The sequence below is a fragment of the Danio rerio genome, chromosome 6 (assembly GCF_049306965.1).
Source record: "Danio rerio strain Tuebingen ecotype United States chromosome 6, GRCz12tu, whole genome shotgun sequence".
Lineage (NCBI taxonomy): Eukaryota > Metazoa > Chordata > Actinopteri > Cypriniformes > Danionidae > Danio > Danio rerio.
Window position 1 is genome coordinate 30,628,536 of NC_133181.1, and position 23,221 is coordinate 30,651,756.

Sequence of the window (23,221 nt, forward strand, 5' to 3'; positions counted from 1 at the left end):
AACTTGTGAGTGTAATCTCATCTTATAGCTGATATTTTTACAATAGGCATATATGTGAACACATATTTTATCTGGGGTTTGCATCGCACACACTTTGGCAAAGTTGTGCACAGCATAACCACTTTATGTCTGCGTGTACATGAAAGAAAGGATGCGAAATGGAAACCACCAGACTGATGTGTCTGTGCCAATATTCAAGTTCTCATTTCATATCATGTGACTCCGACTGTGAGCTGTCAGCAGATTATTTTCTCTCTCTTTGTCTCACTTTCTGTCTCTCTCACTCAGTATCTTTGCTTCTCTTTCCTCATATTTTTGCAAGGCTTCCTGTCCATTAGCGTAACAGGCAGGGCATCTTCACGGTGTGACAGAAAGAGAGAGGAAGAAGACTGTGATCAGTATGCAATGGGTATTGCTCAAAATTACTCAAGAGTGCCCTGGCAGTATGATTACTAAACCAAAACAAAACATGTCATTCATTTGAACATTCATAACAGAATTTAAGCAGGAGGTTTAGGATCTGGCAGTGTGTGTTTATAAAAAAACTAACTTTTGACTTTTTAAATATTTTTTATAAAAACAAAAAAAGGTTTATCTGAAGGTTTAGTACCTGGCAATGCAGTCAACAGAACAAAGCAATCATTAAACATCTAATGTGAAACAATATATAGCAGAATAGATGGCAAAATGTATAGAATGTGGCACTGTGAGCAACAAAATAAAGCAAAACATTAGGCTTCCAAAAGAAATTTGGAGTTTACCACACAAAAATGAATCTGTGTAACTAAATTTATAAACATTTCAACTCATTTGAATTGTAACATTTTATTTAACATATTTTAGGCAAACGGAACCCAAGAGCACAGCTTATTTTGAACCAGTGATGTCAAATAAGTATAATTTCACTCACCCTGAACACAGTTTACACTTGTGGAGCCAATTAATTTCGATCTTAATTTAAGTAGAATTTGCCGTTATTTATTGCAGTTTAAACTTTAAATATACTTACTGTTGACTGAGATCTTAAAATTAGCATTAGCACAGTTCCTGCACATTAAAGGGCACCTATGATGAAAATCATCATTTGTTAACTGTTTGGACAGAACTGTGTGTAGGTATAGCAACACAATCTCACGGCAATTCGTAACTTTTTCATTTAGTGGCTAATTCGTATGAATTCGTACAATCTAATTCGTACAATTCATACAATTTAGTACGATTTGCTTATCCCCCAATGACGGTTGGGGTTAGAGGTGGGGTCAGGTGCCACGCCTCCTTTTTAAAATCGTACCATTTCGTACGACTGAATTAGCCACTGAACTGGCAAAACGTAAAATACTTACGTTTTCTCGTGAGATCAGGCTGAGTATAGTGTATCCACAGTCATATTGGGGTGATATAAAGACAATAAGTCTCTTTTTTATTTCCTGATGTTAAAAAAGGGCCCAAATCCCTCCCATTTTGAGGTTGGCAGTAATGTGATGTAGGAGTGAAGTTTTCCCATTCGCCGAATTGATTGACAGCAGGGCATTAACATGCCCCCGTAGTAATTCGTATAATCATATCAACAAGAAAGAACGTGTGCAAAGCAGCTGGGATTAAAATTTCTGTTCAGCTCTCTGTGATCATCAATCATCATCAAATGTGATCAAGAATGATTTTACAAGTTGAAAACGTTTTTAAAACAGTGCATGTTTGAAATCAATTACAGTGATTTTCCCGTCTCTATCACCACAGCTGCATGTCAGTACAATTATAAAAGAAGATGCTTCAGTCCCAGTTTGAGGACATTAAATCAGGTTTATTTTGTACATTAACATAACGGGTATCCATACAGCAGAGGATATTAATGTGTATGCGGTCTCATTTGCTGTGCAAAAACCATGCAAAGTTAAACGTGTATTCTGTGTGGTTGTCTGTGTGTGTGTGTGTGTGTGTGTGTGTGTGTGTGTGTGTGTGTGTGTGTGTGTGAACATTGTAACAACATTGTGTGTGACTCGTCGCAGAAAGGCTTGAATTAACTCCATAACAAATACATCAAATAGCCATTGATAAATTTCTTGCTGTAGTATTTCTCACAAATATTACGAGAGATCTGCTTCCTTCATGTCTGCCACTGTGCTGTTTATCTGACGCAGCCAAGGTAAAGATTGAGACACACTCTGACAGGCACGTGAGAATAGTGGGTGGAAAGAACTAGCATTAAAGGTAAAGGCCCAAAAAAAGCTGCATTGTGTTCAGAGGCGAAAATCCCAATATTCTATAAGGTATAGTAAATAATCTATTGGGTGTTTTGAGCTGAAACTTTGCAGACACATTCTGGAGACACAAAAGACTTATCTTTAATCTTGAAAAAGGGGTAAAATAGGTGCCCTTTAATAAAGCTGGTAACACAAAGTGCATCAGTGCCCAACATTTAAAACATTAAAGATTACTTTTATTGTCAACATCTTTCACTCTTACTGCAATCCCATGCCAAGCATGCTGAGAACTATATTTCACTATACCCAAGTAGTCAAACAAACACAATTCCTTTATTGTCCCAACACAAAACAAGTTTTTATAGTTACAAATTTAAGTAGATCAAACTTGAAACATTTAAGTTATCAAAAGCAGAAAGAAATATTTCTTTCTTGAGTTTATTGGCAGTACAATCATCAAACTAAGACTTTAAAACGTTTCTTTTAAAAGTAGTTTATCAGATTGTCACAGTGCTCTTTTACATTTATTGGAATGTAAATGTGACTCAAAACTCACAAAATGCATAAATGTTGGCCATGTGATAGTGGGTGTTTTTGAGATTTTCAGCTTTACATGAGAAAAAGGGCCAAAGTTTAAGGAATTCACTGGTGATAATCCAGCTTTCACTGATAATGCAGCTTACAAAGCATATTCCACACTATGGGGAGCCATCAAAGCACCCACAGAGAGAAAAAATATAATTAAAAAATGTTGAATATTGTTTTTACAATGGTTTAGACACTTGGACAGAACAAAACATGCATATTTGCAGATCAAAATGTCTCACAAGGTTGAGGTAAATAGCTAAGGGTGTACTCACAGTATGTACAGTGGCCTTGAACCGGTCCAAAGCACCCTTGTCCCCCCTTCCGTCTCCCCCAACGGCCCACGCGCACGTTACATTCGGGCCTGGGCGCGCTTACGTCATCGATGATGCGGTGTTCAGTAAGCGCTTTCGCTCAGCACAGAGTAGATTTCTTTAGTTGTATCGTTTTATTCTATTGGGATGCAGTGACATGCAATCAAATATTTAGCCGAACAGATCAGCCACTTTTGACGCTCATAAACAACCATAAAGTCCTCATGCTGCAGGAATTAGAAGGTTTGCTGAAGATGCAGCTGTCGTACAGTGAGGGGTTTGCGTCTTTAATAAACTATGACAGTTTACGTTCACTAACACTACAAGCGTACCAAAGCCCAAGTGAACCGTGCTCTGAGATCGATTCAAAACACTCACACTTCTCAAATCCGGGAAACGGGCCTGGGCACGGTTCGGATAGCATAGTGTAAGAAGCCCCTTAGTCTCCATACATGTTTTTATCCACAATTTGGGATTGAATATTGCTGGATGTAAATGCCAAAATGAGCATAAATGGCCACAAACAATGTGATTATTATTATTTTATAATGAAACCATGATAAGAACAATGGAGAACCAGCAGAGGTCTGTCACATCATAGCTCATATCTTAATCATTTTGAATATGCGTTCATGTTAATTTTTATATTCACAATTTTCACAATAATTATTGTTCCAGGGCGGCTTTACAAACGATGTTCAATATTACATTACAATATCAGTACATGAATAATGATGTGTTAATATAAAATAAACATTATTATGAACTAATGATGAGTTAATACATGTCATAATCATGAACTTTACAACATGAGTCACATCAGTTCATGTGTGAATAACGGCTACCTTAATTACTTGTTAGTTCATGCTTTGTTAATTAATGTATTAATAACCACATTAGTTGATGCTTAATTTAACCATCATGAACTCATAATATGTTAATGTATAATTGTGTTGTGACTTTACTTGGAGGGGCACACATCATTAACCCATACTTAGCTACTCATCAACTCCTTATGCAAGTCTGTGTAGTTTATTTACACTGAATAACAATGGGAAAGTGCTCTGTCAACATCAACACGAACAGTTTAAACACTGGAGTTCATGAGTAGGTAAGGATGAGTTAATGATGACAGGGTTTGCAGGCCCATGGCCAGCCTGTCTTAAGGGGTGTTTCTTTTTTACTGTCATTTTTTAGACAACAAACAAACTTGCCAGCACATTCAACTGTTCTCAGTCACTATTTGGCCATTTCAATAAAAAATAATAATTAAAATATTATAAAAAATAACAATAATAATAATAATAAAACAATAATAATGAATTCTTCAGAATTTTTCTAGCCTCGTTGGTAAAAAACGAAAAAAAAAAAAAAGAAAATTCCTGGATATCAACAATTGCCAAAATATATTCAAATTAACTTAATATGGTCCGCTCCTACTGCTTCACACCTTTTCACATTTTTATTTCAGAAATAAGGTCCAAGATTTAGAACAAAGTTACCTGTAAATGTTTTCTCTGTTTAAAAACAATCCAGTAGTGAAAGAAGACTTTTCTTACATCAGATTATAGTACCACCGAAGCAACAGGCTACAGAGGATTCTGTTTGGTCTTAAAGCCTTTTTCCGATGGATTGTTTTCATTATTTATGATGACATAGCAGTCAAAATAGGACAAATCAGCTCATGTATGGGACAAATTCTGTACTTTTGTCAGTGAGGGTTGGGTCTTCCAAACCACCCCAGCCCTCCCTGGCTACAGGCCTGAAAAGTTAAAACACATGTTTTATGCTTATAGTAAACATGTTTTAATAGTAAAAGCGCACCTACAGGTGTTTCAGGCGCAGGTCAGATTTTCTCCAGGTCATAATTTATTTTATTTAAATTATTTTTGTTTAAAAAATGATTAGATCTATCCAGTTTCATCTGGAATGCATCCCAGATCACCTTCTGAAGTGGTTTGAGGGATCAGATTTATATCCGATCAGAATAAAACGAATGAAGTGGCCAAAAAGCCTCAGAAACACAGTAGTGATGGGATTAGCTCCTTTTGCTGTGAAGTGACATCTGACGGCTGAGGACTCCACTTTCTTGCCATTAAAGCATTCGTCAAACAGTTATTTAAAAAAAATAGTAGCAAAAAAACGGAGGTCATTGGGAGGTCATGTATAGGACAAGTCATTAAATATACAGGACAACCTGGCTAATGCGGCCAGTTAGCCTAGAACCTCATGAATAGGGCCAGATTTTCATCTGTTTGGAAGTAAGTAACTTTAGCCTTTCCCTGGTTGGTCTTTTTGAACATATGTTCAATATTTTCGTTCGAACCACGTGAACCTCCACCCCTGGCTACGGGCATGGTTGTTGATGGTTTGTGGACTGAAAGTGCGGAGGGGTGTCGCGGACGATAGTAAGCGGGAGGGAGTGTCGGGGAAGAATGTGAAAATAAACAATGGATGTGGGAGGAGGACGGTTGAGGACAGTATTGCATATCCATAGTTAACCTGCAATTATACAATGTAATATACTTTTTCACAAAAGATGTTAACTATTTTGTAATCTTGTTTGTTTTCTCATTGAGTCTTTGTAACATGAAGTGTTTATAAGAAAGTGTCTGGTGCATATGGAGTGGAAAGTGTATGTTTCCTACAGAAAGTTTGTTAACCTGTGTGTGGCACACATACAATGTTTTGAAAATTATTTTCTCAAAAATGAAAATGGTTTTGTTTATTTACCTCCCAGAACTTGATTGTTTACATCAATGATATCATTTTTATATCATGATTGATATATTGAGACAATTTCTCCCAAATTCACAACTTTATTCGCATGAACATGTTTTATGCTATATTTAAAATTTTATTAAATTCACAATTTTAGATAAAAACATACCATGAGTGAGTTTTACTAACAGCTTATATCACTGTTAAATACAGCCTTTAAGATTAACTAAAGACATACAGTGACAAAATACTCTGCATTTTTTTATTCAATACCTAAAAAAGTATGTATTCACCTATTTTGGTCCTGACAAGTTGTGATGTAGGAATAGCCAATGTTATATGAACTTATTGGGCTTGATTGTTAACCTAGTTCGTGCTGCACTTAGTAGACAGTAATAGTCATTATGGGAATGATCTGTTCATGTCTGTGCACTTTCATTTTACGCATTGTTAGATAACCCACAGAACTTTCCACTCCAATCTGCGCTTTTATTGTATTGCGGTCTCAGTTCTACTTTGCACTGTTTAGTAAATCAAGCCTCTTATGGCATTTCACATTTCTCATGCTTCTCACATTGTATGGAAAATAGCAGATTAAACAGGTTGCCTTTAGCATCTCCTTATCTGTTTGTCGAATGATGGTTAGACAAGAAAGTTAATGTTCTTGGCATTTGCTTGTTTCCTTTGTCTGTGGTATTCAGTTCAATAAACTTCATTATCTATCCCAACAGGGATTAGAAAATTGGTCACGCTTTATTTTGTTGAAGTTAAGTTACATTGCATCTACATGCCAACTCATTCTCATTAAATTAGACGTAGACTATTAGGTTGGGGTAAGGGTTGGCGTTAGGGTAAGTTGACATGTACTTGCACAGTTTCTTATAGTCAGTTAAATGTCTGTTGAAGGAGCAGTATCAGCAGATTTCAAGCAGACAGTCTAATACTCAAATGAACCGTCAAAATAAAGTGTTAACAAAAGTTGTCTTTAGACAGAGGCTCACACTCAGAGGCTCATTATGCCAGCACTCACTTTGAGGGATTTACACCTATCTATCTTCAAACAGTCATGGTTCTTGACCCCAGTAAGCTACAAACAAAAAATTGGTATCATTGGGAAGAAGATACTTTAAGCTATACTATGGTCCATCTGTACAGTTTTAGGCTCAAAAATGTAAAACATTATACATTAAGAAGTAATGAGAGAAAAAAATTGTATGGTGTTCAATATTTGTTTTTTTTTCATATACCATAGGAAAACATTAATGACCTAGACAAAATATGCATTGAAAGTCAAGTGTCTCATTAGTTTATATTTCAAATGTAATAAAGATATCAATCAAAATAAGATTTCTGTCAAATGTTTTTTGAGGCGTTATAGGTATGGATGCTTTTAATAAGGCTCTGCAGAAAGGGATGGGATTAAAAAAGATGATTAGACATTAATTAAAGCAAGCGATTGGTCCATATTTTTAACTTTCTGTCCAGAGAGGTCATGTTTTGATCTTCGATGGGTCTCACACAATCAAGTGATGCGATTTCGCAGGTCAGGGTTCACCAAGCTTGAACTTTGCAATGCAGCGAACTGCAAAACATGTCGCACAAGCTTGTGTTTCCGATCTGATGCATTTGCATGCGTATGAGTAGAAGTCTATAGGGAGAAAAGTGCAGTGTGACCGCAGCTTAATAATTGTTGAACATTTTGGTCTACATTCACAGTTCATGTATCTTAGGAAAGAAGACACTTTGGGCTTTATTATCCATCATCTACGGTTTATAATGTTTAAAATAAAATAAAAAGTTCTAGATGCTTAAGTAATGTCAAAAACATGCACAGCACTAAACAGTTCATTTCATAAACAAATAAATGAAATTAGTCCTGGAGCAACACAGAAAAAGTAATAGGTCATCTCCTGAGTGTATATTTTGAGTTTGATGGCAATATCATGCTAAATTAAATTTCTGGAATAATTTTTCTGAGACAATGTCTTTTGATTTTCTCTCTCTTCTTGTTTGTGGAGAAGCAGTCTGATGACCACACGTGTACTAAAGGTTTCTAAAAACTATTTTCATCTTTTCACATACCATTTCTTTTTTTTAAAAACTCAACAGCATTGGGAGTAAATGTCTTATACTTAGCCTTTGCGTGTTTTTACTGACCTTGATAATATGTTGCTGATTTATTGATTTGTTTTGCTCTTTCAGTTGGACAGCTTATATGTCTTTGTATCTCCATTATCACAAAACAGCACAACAAATGAAAATATATATTCATCTTCCAGTTGGTTTTGATATCAACCAGGATAATGTCTTAAGGGGAAATTCATTCTCAGGGAAACCGTCCTGACCTAGTTTTTATACGTGAATTCATGTAACTATTGTAATTATTATATTCACCTCTAAATTGTGCCAACTGATATATTAAGTCTATTGTATAGTGTCTTTTTTATGCAAATAGCACACACACTCAAAGCACAGCCTTTCAGATAAACTCACTTTTAGATTTTATGCAAACCCACAACATCAAAAAGGGAACTGGGAATAATTTTACAGTTTTTTGCATCACGACATGCTCTGCAAGATGGTTCATTGGTTAGAACTGTCACCTCACAGCTAGAAGGTTGCTAGTTTAAGTCCTGGCTGAACCAGAAGGCATTTCTATGTGGAGTTTGCCTGTTCTCTCGTGTAAGTGTGGGTTAGTGGCCATAGTGTACAAGTGTGGGTGTGTGAATGAGGTGTTTCCCAGCTCTGGAAGGGCATCTGCTGCATAAAACATCTGCCAGGAATTGGTGGGTTCATTCCTCTTTGATGACCCCTGATAAAATCAGGGACTAAGCCAAAGAATAGTTAGTGAGTGATTTTAGTTAAACTTTAGTTAAACTTTAGTTAAAGACAATTATTACAAATATTCTAATAATTAATTATAAATTAATACAAATAATAATATATTTAAAATTACTTCAGTTTTAATGTCTTAATGTTTTAATGTCTTATACCCTACACAGGAAAATCCCAGGGGTAGAGAGTATTTGGTCCCACACTACAGAGTTCAGGCAATCAATGAAAAAAAAAAAGAACCTGAACAAAAATCAATAGTCAAAAAGCAAAGTAAATACTGATGTAAATACAAAAAAGTAAATACACACCACAAGGGTGTCATCTAAAAAAACAAAAATTTTCAGTAAATCTCACTACAGATTTTTGTAGACATCGGACAGAAATAGTCAAACAGCTTAGTAATAAATAAAACTGCTGATTCTGATCGTGGAGTTGTTTAATGATCCTGAGGAGCTGAGATTTTGAGAGATTTATTGAGTTTTCAGTTGCATTCCTAAGGCCATGTCCACTCATACGGACGTTATTTTGTAAACAAAAAGTTTTTTCTTAATTTTCTAAAAAAACACAGACCCTGGCGCTTTTGAAAATCTTCACCCTGACGAGTTTTCAAAAAAAAAAAAAAAAATTTGGGTTTCAGTGACCTGATACTGTGTTTTTGAGTACAAAAAAATATTCATAGCTGCCATTTTCCTTTTATGAGTAATTTTCTACATGTTATCCATGTTTAATTGCTCAATGGCATGCAGGCAAACAACCAAATAAAAGATTTCAAGGCAAAAATAAAAGAATTGATTTGCTTCCTTTAACATGAGGCATTCAACTTCCTACCCCTAATTCCAGGATGCAAAATAGATAGAAGCCCTCCCAAATAAAGGTATATCAATAAATGTATATCAACATAAGCTGTGTGTAGACAGTATTTGAGCAAAAAATATGTAGGCCTTCAGGTATCAGGGTTTTAGGATTTAACCTTTTAGGGTTAAACAAGGTACAAATTTGTTCCCCTAAAGACCGATCTGACAGACCTGGCACCAGACACATTTGTGGAGAGTATGGCCAGTTAAACATGCAAAATCAGCGCTTGTCTGGTTGTAAAATTTGTGGTGGGTATTGCGATACTTTTTGTACACTGTAACAGTCAACTTAATCAAATGAAATGATTGTAGTTAACTCAAAATTTACTGAAAGTTATTTCTACTCATTTGATACGAGTTTTAAACTTAGTGTTGAAGATGAGTTCATTAAATACCTCATGACTTCAACTTAAATGGAGTAAGTTCACAGTACTCATATAGATTAGTTTTTTTACTCAAATGATTTGTTGCAATCGGTTTCCTCAAATGGTTTGAGTTGCCTTAACCTATTGAGTTTTACAGTCCTAAAATTGCTTTGTTCACTCAAATAGATTAAGTCCCCAGTACTTAATATTAATCGCTTTTTTAACTATAATGGTTTGTTGCAATATTTTTTCTCAAATGGTTTGAGTTACCTTAACTTTTTGGGTTTTACAGTTTATCTTATTTACCCCAAAGTCTTTCATACATTGTTGTACTCCTAAAAATCTAATTTTGCTCTTATTTTCTTTTCTGAAAGTGCATTACTTCAGCAAACACCTCCATCAGTGTCCATGACTTAGTGTGCTCCACAAGTCTCTTTTTTTTAACACCAGCGGTTTAGTCAAATAGACAAACTCATAATCTATCTCTCAACAGAGCCGTTCACACTGCAACATTTTTATCTACATTCCTCTACTTTGCATAATGGCTATTAGAAAGCCTCTTGGTTGGGCTGTCCTCAGAGTTTTAGTTAGCAGAGTCAATCATTGATATTGTACGAAAGTACGCCTACAATACCAGTATGAAATCCTGCTTTACCACACACACTCTTTTTCATCTTGTTTGTGGTAAGAAAAGACTTTTGTAGTCGTGTGAACGTATGAACAAGCCTGCTGCTTGGCCTTCTCTTTCTCTCTCTCACTCGCTCTCTCTGAGCTTTAAACTGTGTGTGCACAGAATGAGGAAGTTCACCCTTGTGTTTGTGGCAGCTTCCTTTTTGCAGCTTTCGCCCCTCTAACAGGAAGAGAGAGAAACAGTGAGCCTACAGCCAGACAGAGCAGGAGCGGCTATCAGTTTTAAGAGTGATATGAAGCAGACTGAGACTCTCTGAATCTGCCCTCATGCTGATCTTCTTCTGAAGAGCACTGGGGACCAAATAACCTGGGTTAGGAAGCAACGAACACGCAAGTCTTTGGAAAGGATGTTTTCCCCCCAGCCGTGGCACCATGGCAATATCACTCGGTCTAAAGCAGAAGACCTCCTCTCCAAAGCAGGCAAGGATGGTAGCTTCCTCCTGCGGGACAGCGAATCCATACAGGGAGCTTATGCCCTCTGTGTTCTGTAAGTATTGCTGTTGCACATCTGAGATTCAATAAGACAAATGCTGTCAATAATGTTAGATTTAATTGCAGGATAAATGGGATGTTTGCTGCACCTTAGACAATTCACATGAAATGAAACTTGCTTTATTTTGCAGTACTGGCCCTGCAACCTAAGTTGGGTCAGATATATTTAAACATGAAATTAAATACTGTAGGAATGGCTTCCTTCCTCCTATTTGAGGTGCATATTGTTTCTTATTATCAACCAAACTCTCATGTTAACTGTTCATTCCATAAAATCTCCTAACAAAATTATTGTTGGGATCAGTACACAAAACAGACGCCCATATATTTGCAAACTTATCTCCATTTCCTTGTTTTGTTGCTTAGTAAGTGTGGTTGTGTTAAAGCATGCTTTGTTGAATGCATTGAAAAGTTTACTATTTTTAAGTCCTGGTGATGTAGATTATTAACAAACAGTGCTGAGTGAGACTAAAGGAAGTCGATGAGGGATTTCCGAATACTTACTGCTTTAATCGAGATGTCCTGTTTCAGTGATTTTGTTCTAAATATGGCGCATGTGGCGATGACAATCATTTAACATACATCATTTATTTGAAGCAATTTGAAGTTACTCAAATGTTTATTCATTTATTTTTTTATCATTTGTAGGTACCAGAACTGTGTGTATACCTACAGAATATTACCAAACGATGACAAAAAACTATCAGTCCAGGTAAGAAATCACCTGGCAGAGCTTACTGACCTCTGGTGAGAATGTTCTACTTGAGTTTCCATGGCTTGAAGTTTCCTGCTCTGACCGCTCAGACAGGTGTTATGTGTGTTAAGGAACTATTTCAAGATGTGCACTGAGGCACTTCTGCTTCTCAAGTATTCGAAAGTCACAAGAATGATTTCTTACTGCTTTAGTTAAAATATAGTTTTTGTTTTTTGTGATGACCCCAAAGTATTTGTAGATCTGTGGACCTTTGAATGACAAAACAGTTAATTGAGTAAACAAAATTGTCTTTAGTGTGTGTGTCTTTGTGAATGCAAGTGTATGGATGTTTCCCAGTACTGGGTTGTGGCTGGAAGGGCGTCCGCTGCGTAAAACATATGCTGGATTAGTTGGCGGGTTATTCCGCTGCGTAAAACATTTGCTGGATTAGTTGTCAGGTTTATTCCACTGTGGCGACCCATGATAATTAGGGACTAAGCTGAAGGAAAATTAATGAATTTAGACAGATAGATAGATAGATAGATAGATAGATAGATAGATAGATAGATAGATAGATAGATAGATAGATAGATAGATAGATAGATAGATAGATAGATAGATAGATAGATAGATAGATAGATAGATAGATAGATAGATAGATAGATAGATAGATAGATAGATAGATAGATAGATAGATAGATAGATAGATATTTTTAAAAGTGTAGTTCATCGCACTATGTTGTTTGTTGAGACATTGTTGATGCTTCACCAAATGACATTTTACTAACTATAAATTATTCTTCTAATCCTAACCTAACAGTTTACCAGTACTCAAATGAGGGCTACTTACTGAATAGTCAACAGCTTGGGAGTTGCTATTTTTCTACCCCGCCCCTTTTAAACATTTGCGATTAGCTCATAAACAAAATTGTTGCCTCAGTCCCCTTTTAAATTCTTATAAAAACAGCAGCAGAATTCGGCTCCTCCCTGTATTTTGTTTTCCATTTGATCAGCAAACCACAGCTGTGAAGAGTGTGTGAGTTTAACAAGGTGTGAGATTATTGATAAATTGTTATAATATCTGCTCATTTGCAGTTCTTTGCTGAATAGAGCAAATAAACGTGTATCACTTGTGCCCAAATGTCACGGAGGAGCAATTGGGTTTCCCATCTACTGTTTTGTTGGTGCTCACCTCATAATTACAGCTGTTTCTCCGGCGAAAAAATTTAACTTTTAACGAACATTTTTGTAAAATGAACTACCAATTTAAAACATTACAGTGCCTTGTTTTTTCTTTAACCTCATAAGGAGCTAAGCCCCCTAAAATGAAAACCCTTGGTTAACAGAATGTCTAAAAAAAAAAAAAAAAGAGAAATAATGCATTGTTTATTTATTTTTTCTATTTATGTTTGTCAGTAATTCAGAATAACCTCCATCAGCAAACATTTTACACACAAAAGGTGTTTGGTGACCCACTGGTCACCTACCGAAGCTGAGCAGGGCTGCACCACATGGGAAAACTAGGTTGCTGCTGGAAGTGGTGTTAGTGAGGCCAGCAGTGCTCATACTGTGGTCTGTGTGGGTGCTAAAGGCCCAGTATTGTGATGAGCACTTTAAACTGTTCAGTGAGCAACGTCCTCCAGATGAGACATTAAACTTAGTTCCTGACACTCTGTGGTCATTAAAAGTCCCAGGATGTCCTTTGAAAAGAGTAGACTCCATCACTTTATCTCTTCTCCACCAATTAGCTGGTGTGGTCTGGTGAAAAATAGCTGCTGTTTGGTCATTCAAGTGGTGGATAAACTCTTTCACTGCTACTCTACCAAACGGTTGACCATGTTTTGACTGTTTTAAATAATGACTGTTGAAATAATTTAAAGAATGGCAAATTTAATGAAAAATGGTTTACAAAATAATCAAACAAACATAATCCTGTTGCACTACTACTTGTTTTTGATAAGAAAGTATGTTAAATGAGAATCTGAAATGTTTTATGGCATACTTCAAAAAATAAATATGATTTAGTATTTAAAAGTGTTTAATTTTGATGATTTTTTAAGTAAATTTGTCTTGCATTTCATATTTTCATATTTTCATAGAATATATATGTTGATTGCCGTACTTTTACCATAAACCAACATATCAACCATTTGGTAGAAACTGATATGTTAGAAATTATGAGATGTGTTGGGAAAAAAAATGCATTGAATGTGTTAATTAGTGACTATGTGTTAAGAAATGCAATCCATTATTTTACCTTGGTGGCATAGTTAAAGGGTTAAGGAGATTTCCACTAACATCAGTAAATCTCTTTGAGTACTCGAGGTTACATAAATGTAAAAAAAATTGCTATTGTTATTGTTATTTGAAGAGTTCAGATGCAAAAACCTCTAAATGCTGTCTGATAATTTCTTCTAAAATGAGCATTTTTATCAAGCTCCTGTGTGTACTGTAGGTTTAGCAATATCACTTTTATGGCAAAGAATAAGGTACTTTCATTTTCTTTAAAGTGAAATAACTAAACATAAACCAAAGAGCCTGATAAAAAAGTTCCATTCCGGTGGAAATGTCAGACGTTTTTTGCATCTAAACTCTTCATTTTATTTCATTGTGTCACATTAAATAAATAATCATTTGCATGACTGATGTAATATATCACATGTGCATTCATTAATATTACAAATTTATTATTATATTAACTTGTGTCCTTAAAAAGCAATATGTGGGAAAATTAGCAGATTGATCAGAACGTGTGTTATTGAACATATGAGCTAGGTTAAAAGAAAGGCCTTGAAATCTCTGATAGCCCATTATTTAATGAAGCATCACACTCCATTTTGTTCTTAGACTTTATGATAAAAGAACATATACAACAACTTTGATTTTCACAGAGAGAGTTTTTTTGTGCCTGCCTACATATACTGATGGTAATATTTAATGATTTAATAGATGCAAGTGCGGACCAATGAATTATACTCTGAGGAAGAGCTTTGTCTTGAAAACCTTTGCACATTACACCTTTTTTGCACTTTTCACTCGGTTTTTTATGGTCTTAGATAATGCATTACATGGTATGCTTTGAATTAATGGTCTGTTAGTTAATATATTTACTAACATAAACTAAGAATAAGCAATACGGCATGGTATTTATTCATCATTGTTAGTAAATTCAAATGCGTGCTTGTTAATATTGGTTAATGCACGGAGAGTTAAGATGAACTAACAATTAGCAACTTTATTTCCATGCAAAGATGAAAAAACAAATACTGTAATACATCTACTGTTCCTTGTTTATGTAAGTAAATACATTATTACAACTAAAAAACAATCAGGATATGGTCAAATGTATTTTATGAGAAAATGTAATTTGTCATAACTATATGCTAATTTTATATTTGCTTGTTTATATTTCAACGATATTAATGCAGCTTGGTTTGATATTTTATTATTCAATGTGTTGAGATTTATATTTTAATGAAGTACTTTTTGTGGTACTTTGTGTATTATAACTATTTTTTATCTATTGTTTTTAATACTATTTTGAATCTGTCTACATCATTAAATTCCTGGTTGCACTGGAATGGTGGTCAAGTGAAAAAAAAACAACAACAATTCAATAAACCCAGTCATCTGCTAATATAGTCACTTGACAAAAACACTGCATCTTTTGGACTACTTGCACAGAACATCTGGCATCTTACAAGCCATTAACTATCTTGTGCTTGGTATTGAAAGTGTGACCTTGTGACAGTTGGCTCTTCAGCTGCTCAAGGCTCCCTAGGACCGTTGTGTGGGCGTCTTGTCTGTCAAACTACTATCTATTATGTCCTATGCATTAAAGCAAGCATTGGTCTGCTAGCGTGACATTGCAGCTGCAAAACCAATTGGTGGTTTTGTTCGAGATATGCAACACTCGTGACAAATGAAATAACGATAAACAAAATGTGACCTTTTACTGTAATTTGCATTGTTCTCTCTTGGCGTTACGTTTCGAAGTAACCTGCACTCAAGGGACGGGGCGAAAGAATCGAGTTGTACAATGCCCTTCAATGTCTCTCTACAACACTTCTTCCTCTTTCAAGCCTGCGTTGCAGCACAGGCTCAGTTTTAAATAATCCACCAGCGTGGGTGTTGAGCAAGCCACAGGGTTCCTCTTGCACCCCGCCTTGGATGGAAACTTTCAAAAAAAGTAATTGAATTCGATTTGATAAATACACAGTTTTTGCTGACCATAATGTGGGAGGTTTTTATGCTTAGATTAGATTGAGCTTTTTGGCGGTTATCAATCCGACATCTTGTTACTTGTCATGCTAAGATGGCCGTTTTCGTTAAGATAAATTTTCAGTATGATAAAATCCTTTTTATTGATATTTTATTGTTGCAAAATGTTTTGATTATTCATCATTTAAGGCTATGCATTTGATTGATTAACATTTACGTTAAGGTTTCATTTGTTAAAAAGACAGTTCACTTAAAAATTATAATCCTGCCATCGTTTATTCACCCTTGACTTGACAAACCTGTTCTTGTTCTTTTGAAGACAAAAGAAGATATATATTAAAAAAATGTAAGCAGGGGCATCCATTTACTGTAAAAAAATGCTAAGTTCCACACAATTGATGCTGTCCCAACACACATCGATTAAGTTTATTTAATCGTTTTTATACATTTAAATTGATTGATCAAATAAGTTGTCCCCAAAAGAACTGTAGAATTGTGTTGATCCAGCTTATTTTAAACAAGTAGTTTGAACAAGCAGCAAAAATCCATTATTGATTGTTGTTTTTCCTACTATGGATGCTAATGGTTACCAGTTTTCATTTTCATTGTAATTTAAATAATTCAATAACTCAAACTAGTTTTTAATATAATCACAGAGTTTTCATTTTTGAATTTATCCTTGTAACTAATGAACATTAACTTGCCATTTACTCATGCTCAAGTGGGTCCAAACCTTTATAAATGTCTTTCTTCTTTTGAACACAAAAACAAATATTTTAAAGTATGTTGGGAACCATTGGATAATAATACTATGAAAGCAGTTTACACCTTTAAAAAAAAAAAAAAAAAAAAAAAAAAAACAAGGTTTGGAAGAAGGGAAGTGTGAGTAAATTACAGAATTTTTAAGTTTGTGTGAATTATGCGTTGAACTAAACTAGTTAAGAAGAGTTTATTAGCTATTATCAAATGTGTCTTGTTCTGTGTAATGTGTTGTTTAATAATTACAATCTGTGTTTACTTTATTTGTTTGCATTATTTAGGTTTTTTTCATATTCTAAATAAAAAATTATTTTGAAATTGAAAATTTTTTTACTCCACTGCAATTTAATATAGCAGTACAAAGGCTAAAGAACTTTATGCTTATATTTGTTTAATATTCTCAGCCTAGGGCTTTGCTTCTTACCATGTATTGTAGACATCTTTTCTATAACATACAGTATAGTGTAAAAGCATGTTTATTACTGAGAAAACCAAAACAACAAGACAAAATTCTATTTTAATTGAACACATCACATCACATACTGTACCTTTGCGTAAGTTACACATACAGTTCAGTCCTATCTAGAATTGTGAAAAGTCAAAACTGAAAATTGCGTGTTGATGTTTTCAGCTGGATTTATGCTTTCGCCTGGCGCCGCATCATGCTCCTCCGCTGATCGCGCACGCACCCTATGAAACAGACTTTTTATACTTGTTGCATTTGCTGTTATGATATTCTTCAAAACGACAGGCAGCGGTCAAAAGAAATCCACCGTAAAGTCAGACGGATAAACAGAGAAGTAAAAAGTTTCCGGAACTACATAATATCTTTAATATCATTCGATATTTTTAAACAAGTTATTTTTATTATTTTCAACAAATTATTTTAATGATTATAAAGTTTTTTATAGCCATTCAAGATTTTTTTATATCAAACTTTGATGCTGGTTATCTCTATGACCTGTTTTAGACAAAATCTCTTGAAAGTGATTCATATTGAACTCAAATCAAAGAAGGCGTTGCGCGCACTGTTCGCTCAAGTCAAAAAATAAATAAGTTATAAGCTCAGCTGGCTGAAATCATGTTGCACACACCTATTGCGAACCTCAGCAATGGCGTCACATTTGCAGCGCGCACTCAGGTGGACTAGCGGACCTATCGAGTATAAACCAGGCTTTAGCTGACGAAGTCTATTGTTAAAGCACCCCCAGTGGTGAAAAGCTGTAGATTCATTTAAAACCGTTGCGGCGATGGCTAGCACTGCAGCAGAGGGAAGATATTAAAGTGTTAAAGGTGCAGTGGGTGATTGTCTTGAAGAACTTTTTTTTTTGTTGTGCTTTTATATATTTACATGTGTTTTATTAGAGGTGTGAACCTATACTGGTCTCACGGTTCAGTTCGGTTACAATTATCATGCCTTCGAATTGGTTGAATTCGATATCTTGGTGCATCATGGTGCATTGACGATGCTTTTCCATATACAGTGTTATATTTTAGGGGGGAGGCTATAACAAGATGTCTGTATAAACATACAGACACACAGTACCACACTGTCTCTCATTCAAACACATACACAAACATAGACAGCACCAAAGAAACAAACACACACACACGTATGCACACGCACACACACACACACACTTAAGCCCTCGCAACAGGGAGAGCTCGCGCTGAGCGGAGCAGAAAAAACAAAAAATATAAGTACTTTTCCGACAGTCCCTTACTGAGAGCTCCTCTCAGCGCGAGCTCTCCCGGCTAAACACATATTGCGAGGGCTCAAACGGAGCAGTGCTCGTAATGTCGAGCGAAAAAAAAAGAAAGACAGCTGTGAAACATAACCAGTTTTGTCTTTTTGTAGGAAACACACTTTAGATCTTTTTAGGGTAAGAGGTTTTTGAGTTTGAGTACCTGCATTAAATTGTAACGATCATTTTAACATCTCTGCAGTTTCTAAACTCAAATTATGTAAATAAAATAATTGGTCAAAGACACTTATGACTTTATTCATGTGTCCACATACACAAAGAAAACATTATAGACCATCTAATTGTTGGATTAAGTGTAATTAACTAATTCAAGATCTTAATATTATCATACTTGGTTAAAATCACTTTGTTGTAAAATATAAAAAGCAAACAATAATGTCACTTTAAAATAAATTAGCCTACTAGTTAATAATTTGAACAATATACATAGTTAACTGATTATCTGATTATAATTATAATATATATTTACTTATTTTTTTATTATTAGTAGTTAATTTGTTCCCATTGCTAAATTTTGGTTTAAAAACAATTTATTGCTTACTATAAATTACTACAGTATTAAATGTTGGAAATCATTAATTAAAAGATTATTAGAAAGTTTAGCAAATAAACACTATTAAATCGCTTGAGTAAAATATTGATATAGTGTTATACATTTGTTACATGTAAAAAGATTTTTATTACATATAATGTGTTATTGCCTATATTAACTTGCTATTATTTTCTTTATCATAAATTAATCCATTATATAAATTAAATCTGTCCAAATTAGATCGTTCAGCAAGGCCAGCAAACGAGTATCTGCCATATTATTGTCAAATAATAATGACTGATCAGCTATAATGACTGATTAAAAACTGTTCAGTCTATTTATATTGAATGGCGATCGGAACAATGCTCCCCATTCGGCCGTCTCGATTGCAATATTTGTGAAATAAAGTAAAGTAAACGCTATTGTTTATTGTGTACAATATTTATTAATCATATATATTAAAATATATAGATGACGATGTTCAAAAAGACGTTAATAACATTAATATCCGTCGTAACCATATATGGTTTGCCTAGATTGTGTGTCCTAGATTGTGTTTGCCTAAAACGTGTGTGGTTCTGCGGGCCTGAAGCTGGATATTATTGCCTGAGTTGGCTGAGTGTTGTAAATACTCGCTCTCACCTCCCTCGCGACAGAGCGCATGGGACATAAATGACATCAGTACATACTAACCGGTTATGATTATTAATGAACCGATACCTTATTGTCCTTGTCTGCATCGCGGTGCACCAAAGAAACAATTAATTTTGACACCCCTAGTTTTTATGTTAAAGACAAAAGCAATAAAAAGAAGTTCATCCAGTTAAAATTTGTCTGGCCGACAATCCAAAAGATTTGTATACGGAAGTGTTGTTCAGCCACTGAAATCTTCCAGTGAAAAATTTATGTGATTATTTTCAATTTCATAAGGTTCATTTTACAACATCAATAATGCTATTCCGCCTAGCCTACTTTACTGAGGTGAAGTTGGTTTTATATGTACATCACACTGGTTCATGGCTTAGCAATGTGTAATTCCTGCACGCTGTCAGCCAAGCACTAAGCATCCAGTAGTTGCTTTAGGACAGCATGTGAGAGAGTGAGACCAGCGATCCTTATATTGCACATTACGCACATTACAGCCTAGAACTAGTTTTGCTAACTACACAACTGAGAATGTGCTAGATATAACACAGTTGTTCATTCAGAATTGTAGTATTATAAAGCACTATGAAGTTTTCAAACTGACGAATGACATGATCTAGTGGGTCATTGTCATCTTAAATGTGTGCGTTCGTGATTTTCAGGAGGCGTAGCTTTGGATGGCAGAGGAAAGATTTTATTTGAAAAGTATTAGCATTTAGGCAGACACCTTTTGCACCTTAAACATCTGTGTCAATAAAAACTTCAATGAAAACTCAATCCTGTTAACTGCAACATATACTAATAAGTTAATACAATGCAAGCTGTGTCTGTCAAGTAAAAAACAACTGGCAAATCCAGCTAGACATTGACGCCATCTTGGGTTTGTTATTTTACAAAAAATTTGCTAGTAGATTTTTTCCATACAATATATTGTTGCATTTGTTGCTATTTACAAAACATAATTTAGCAATTAATGAACTTGCAATTAAAGCTATAAATATGCAAACTAATTTAGATGTAGGATAAGCTGCTTGACTACTTGAACATGCTACTGCCTCACTACTAGCTATCATGTATCGTTTAAAACATATTTTGTGTATATTTGTTTTTAGATGTGTGGGGGGTGTCTGTACTATTTAGGTGTGTTTTTCAAATGTAAAACATGGGAATAACTGGTCATATCTTATCCTTTCATTTGTGTATCTGCTCAGTCGTTGTGTTTTTGGTTCTTTTGCTCTCTTGAGCTGAATGTAAGAATCAATTCTCAATCTTTAGGAAGTAATGTAATGCGCTCAACACTTCCCTGAAACTACTTTAGCTGTGACTTTCTTGGAAAATAACTATTTGTTAACAGAATCACTAATTCGACAGTAAATTAACATTGGAAAGCTGTGTTTAATAATTAATGTTAGATGTAGCCTATACTTAGTGGGACCAATTAATTCCTCGTTGTTGATTAACTAATGTGTTAATGTTAACTAATAGGACCTTTTGTAAAGCGTTACTGTTTGATCTGAAAAAAAAGGTTAGTGGACAGAGGACAAAGTATTTATTATAGAGTATATGTGCTGAATCATTCTTAACACAGTGCACTTTTCTGCATGAAATAACAATCATTAGATTATGTTGGTTAGTATTAGTTCTGACTTTGTGTGGTATTGCAAATAATTGGGTCAAAACATTTGCTGAGCATCAAGATCTGCTGTAAGTCAGATCAGGTGACTGAGAGCTTACACTCCAAAGTCCTTTGAAAACACTGGTTTATAATACTTTAGCACAAACCCAGCTCTGTTTAAAGCAAAGCATGCAAAATAAAGAAAGACAATGTGCTGTTATTTGTTTCTGACTATGGAGGAGCTACGAAGAGCGGTATTTTACTGGAAGTGTTGTAGGCAAATAAGGATTTTGAATATTGTAAAAGGTCATTAATGTTCAGAATTGTTTATCTTTTTTGATATTTGCTTTGTAGGCATCAGAAGGAGTGCCTATTCGGTTCTTTTCTGCTCTGCCAGACCTAGTGGATGCGTATTATAAGGAGAACATGGGTCTGATCACACACCTTCAGTATGCTGTGCAGAAGGAGGAGGAGCCGCCAGAGGAGGAACCAGGTACATCTGAACAGTCCAAAGCCACAAGAGAAAATATTTTTTGGTTCACTTTTATTGAAATCAAAGGTTATTACTATGTAAATTAAAGTTTATTACTATTACTATGCATAAGCATAAATTTTTGGAATTTTGAATTTATACACTTTCTGTTGATGTGTACTTTGAAAGGATACGACAATTTGACCAAGAAACTATTTGAACATCTGGAATCTGAGGATTCATAAAAATGTAAAAACTGAGAAAATTGTCGTTAAATTTTTCTGAATGAAATGCTTAACAGTGCACATTACTGTCACTTAGTTTTAAATATAAATACACACACTACCGGTCAAAAGTTAGGGGTCATTTTTGTATTTTTTTTTTATCAAAGCAAATTATTCTGTTACTTAAGGCAGCATTTATTACAGTTTTTCTCAGTCACTTTGGTGCATTTCTCACAACACTATTTGCATTTGCACAACAGTTAATGCATTTCTCAAAACAATTAGTACAAACTGCAAAACCTAGTTGATAACCTGCAAAGACGTTTCACTTGATCAAAATGGATAGCTCATTCCTCAAAAGCAAGTATTGATATCAATGAAAGCATCAGTGTCATCAAGATGAAAAGTCCTGACACTATTGTTTTTGAACAAGATAGTCAAATGGCTTTGTCATGTTTTCAATATAACATTTTACTCTGTACTTTTTTTAAATGCAAAAAAGTCAGATTTTGGTGACACTTCCAACATTGTGCAAAAGAATAAATACACCCTTATTTACAACAAACATAAACTTCCTTTGGGTAGAGGTGTGCACAACTGTAAACAATATTGCAGTACATATTGGAACTGAACTTACAACATACATAGGTATGTAAATCATTCATGAAATTGTTCAATTTAGAAGACATTTTTACGATAAAAGAAAAAAAATTAAAAATTTGTATAAATTTAGCTTGACAGATTTAGACAACTATAGTTCAGCATTCTTGTATGTAATGACTCCAATAATGAAATGAGGACTATTAGTTGTATATGGAAGGACTATTCAGCATTCACAAGTTTAGTTTTTTGACTGACATGACATAAGCAAATGATAATGTTATAAAACAGCAGAGAGTTGTATGAAAGCAATTGATGCATGACCAAAAGCATTTGCAATTTGTTGGAAGGAATGAGAAACTGCTACTATGATGTGCACAAATGACTAATTGTTTTGAGAAATGCATTACAGTTTTTCTGGATTGCTTTGCTGCAGTCGTCAACTGAAACTCCACATTATCAAAGCAGTTAAGACTCAGGCCTAAACAGCAGCACTCATTGTCAAAATGACACATGTTGCTGGCAAAACGCACATACCATGTCAAAACATTTAAAATATGCAACTAAAGCTAGTTTTACCTTCAAACAACACAACTTGCAAACAAGTATATGAGCTCTTTTAATTAATCATTACAC

The 23,221-nt window shown here is 34.7% G+C and overlaps 2 protein-coding genes across 3 annotated transcripts in view; both read left to right on the plus strand.

Annotated features, from left to right (window-relative positions):
* LOC141386287 (uncharacterized) overlaps positions 1-23,221 on the plus strand; it is an 816,166-nt gene that overhangs the window by 466,451 nt on the left and 326,494 nt on the right. The gene's annotated exons all lie outside the window — the stretch shown is intronic.
* Positions 10,784-23,221, plus strand: part of inpp5d (inositol polyphosphate-5-phosphatase D) — a 51,540-nt gene continuing 39,102 nt past the window's right edge. Inside the window, exons 1-3 of one of the 2 annotated variants that reach the window (XM_021474094.3) lie at positions 10,784-11,052; positions 11,706-11,769; positions 21,644-21,782. In XM_021474094.3, coding sequence (XP_021329769.1) covers positions 10,913-11,052; positions 11,706-11,769; positions 21,644-21,782 — 343 coding nt within the window. In that variant the 5' untranslated portion in view covers positions 10,784-10,912. Of the gene's footprint in view, positions 11,053-11,705; positions 11,770-21,432; positions 21,544-21,643; positions 21,783-23,221 lie in introns of those variants that run through there. The other variant, XM_068219213.2, reaches the window with a different exon arrangement.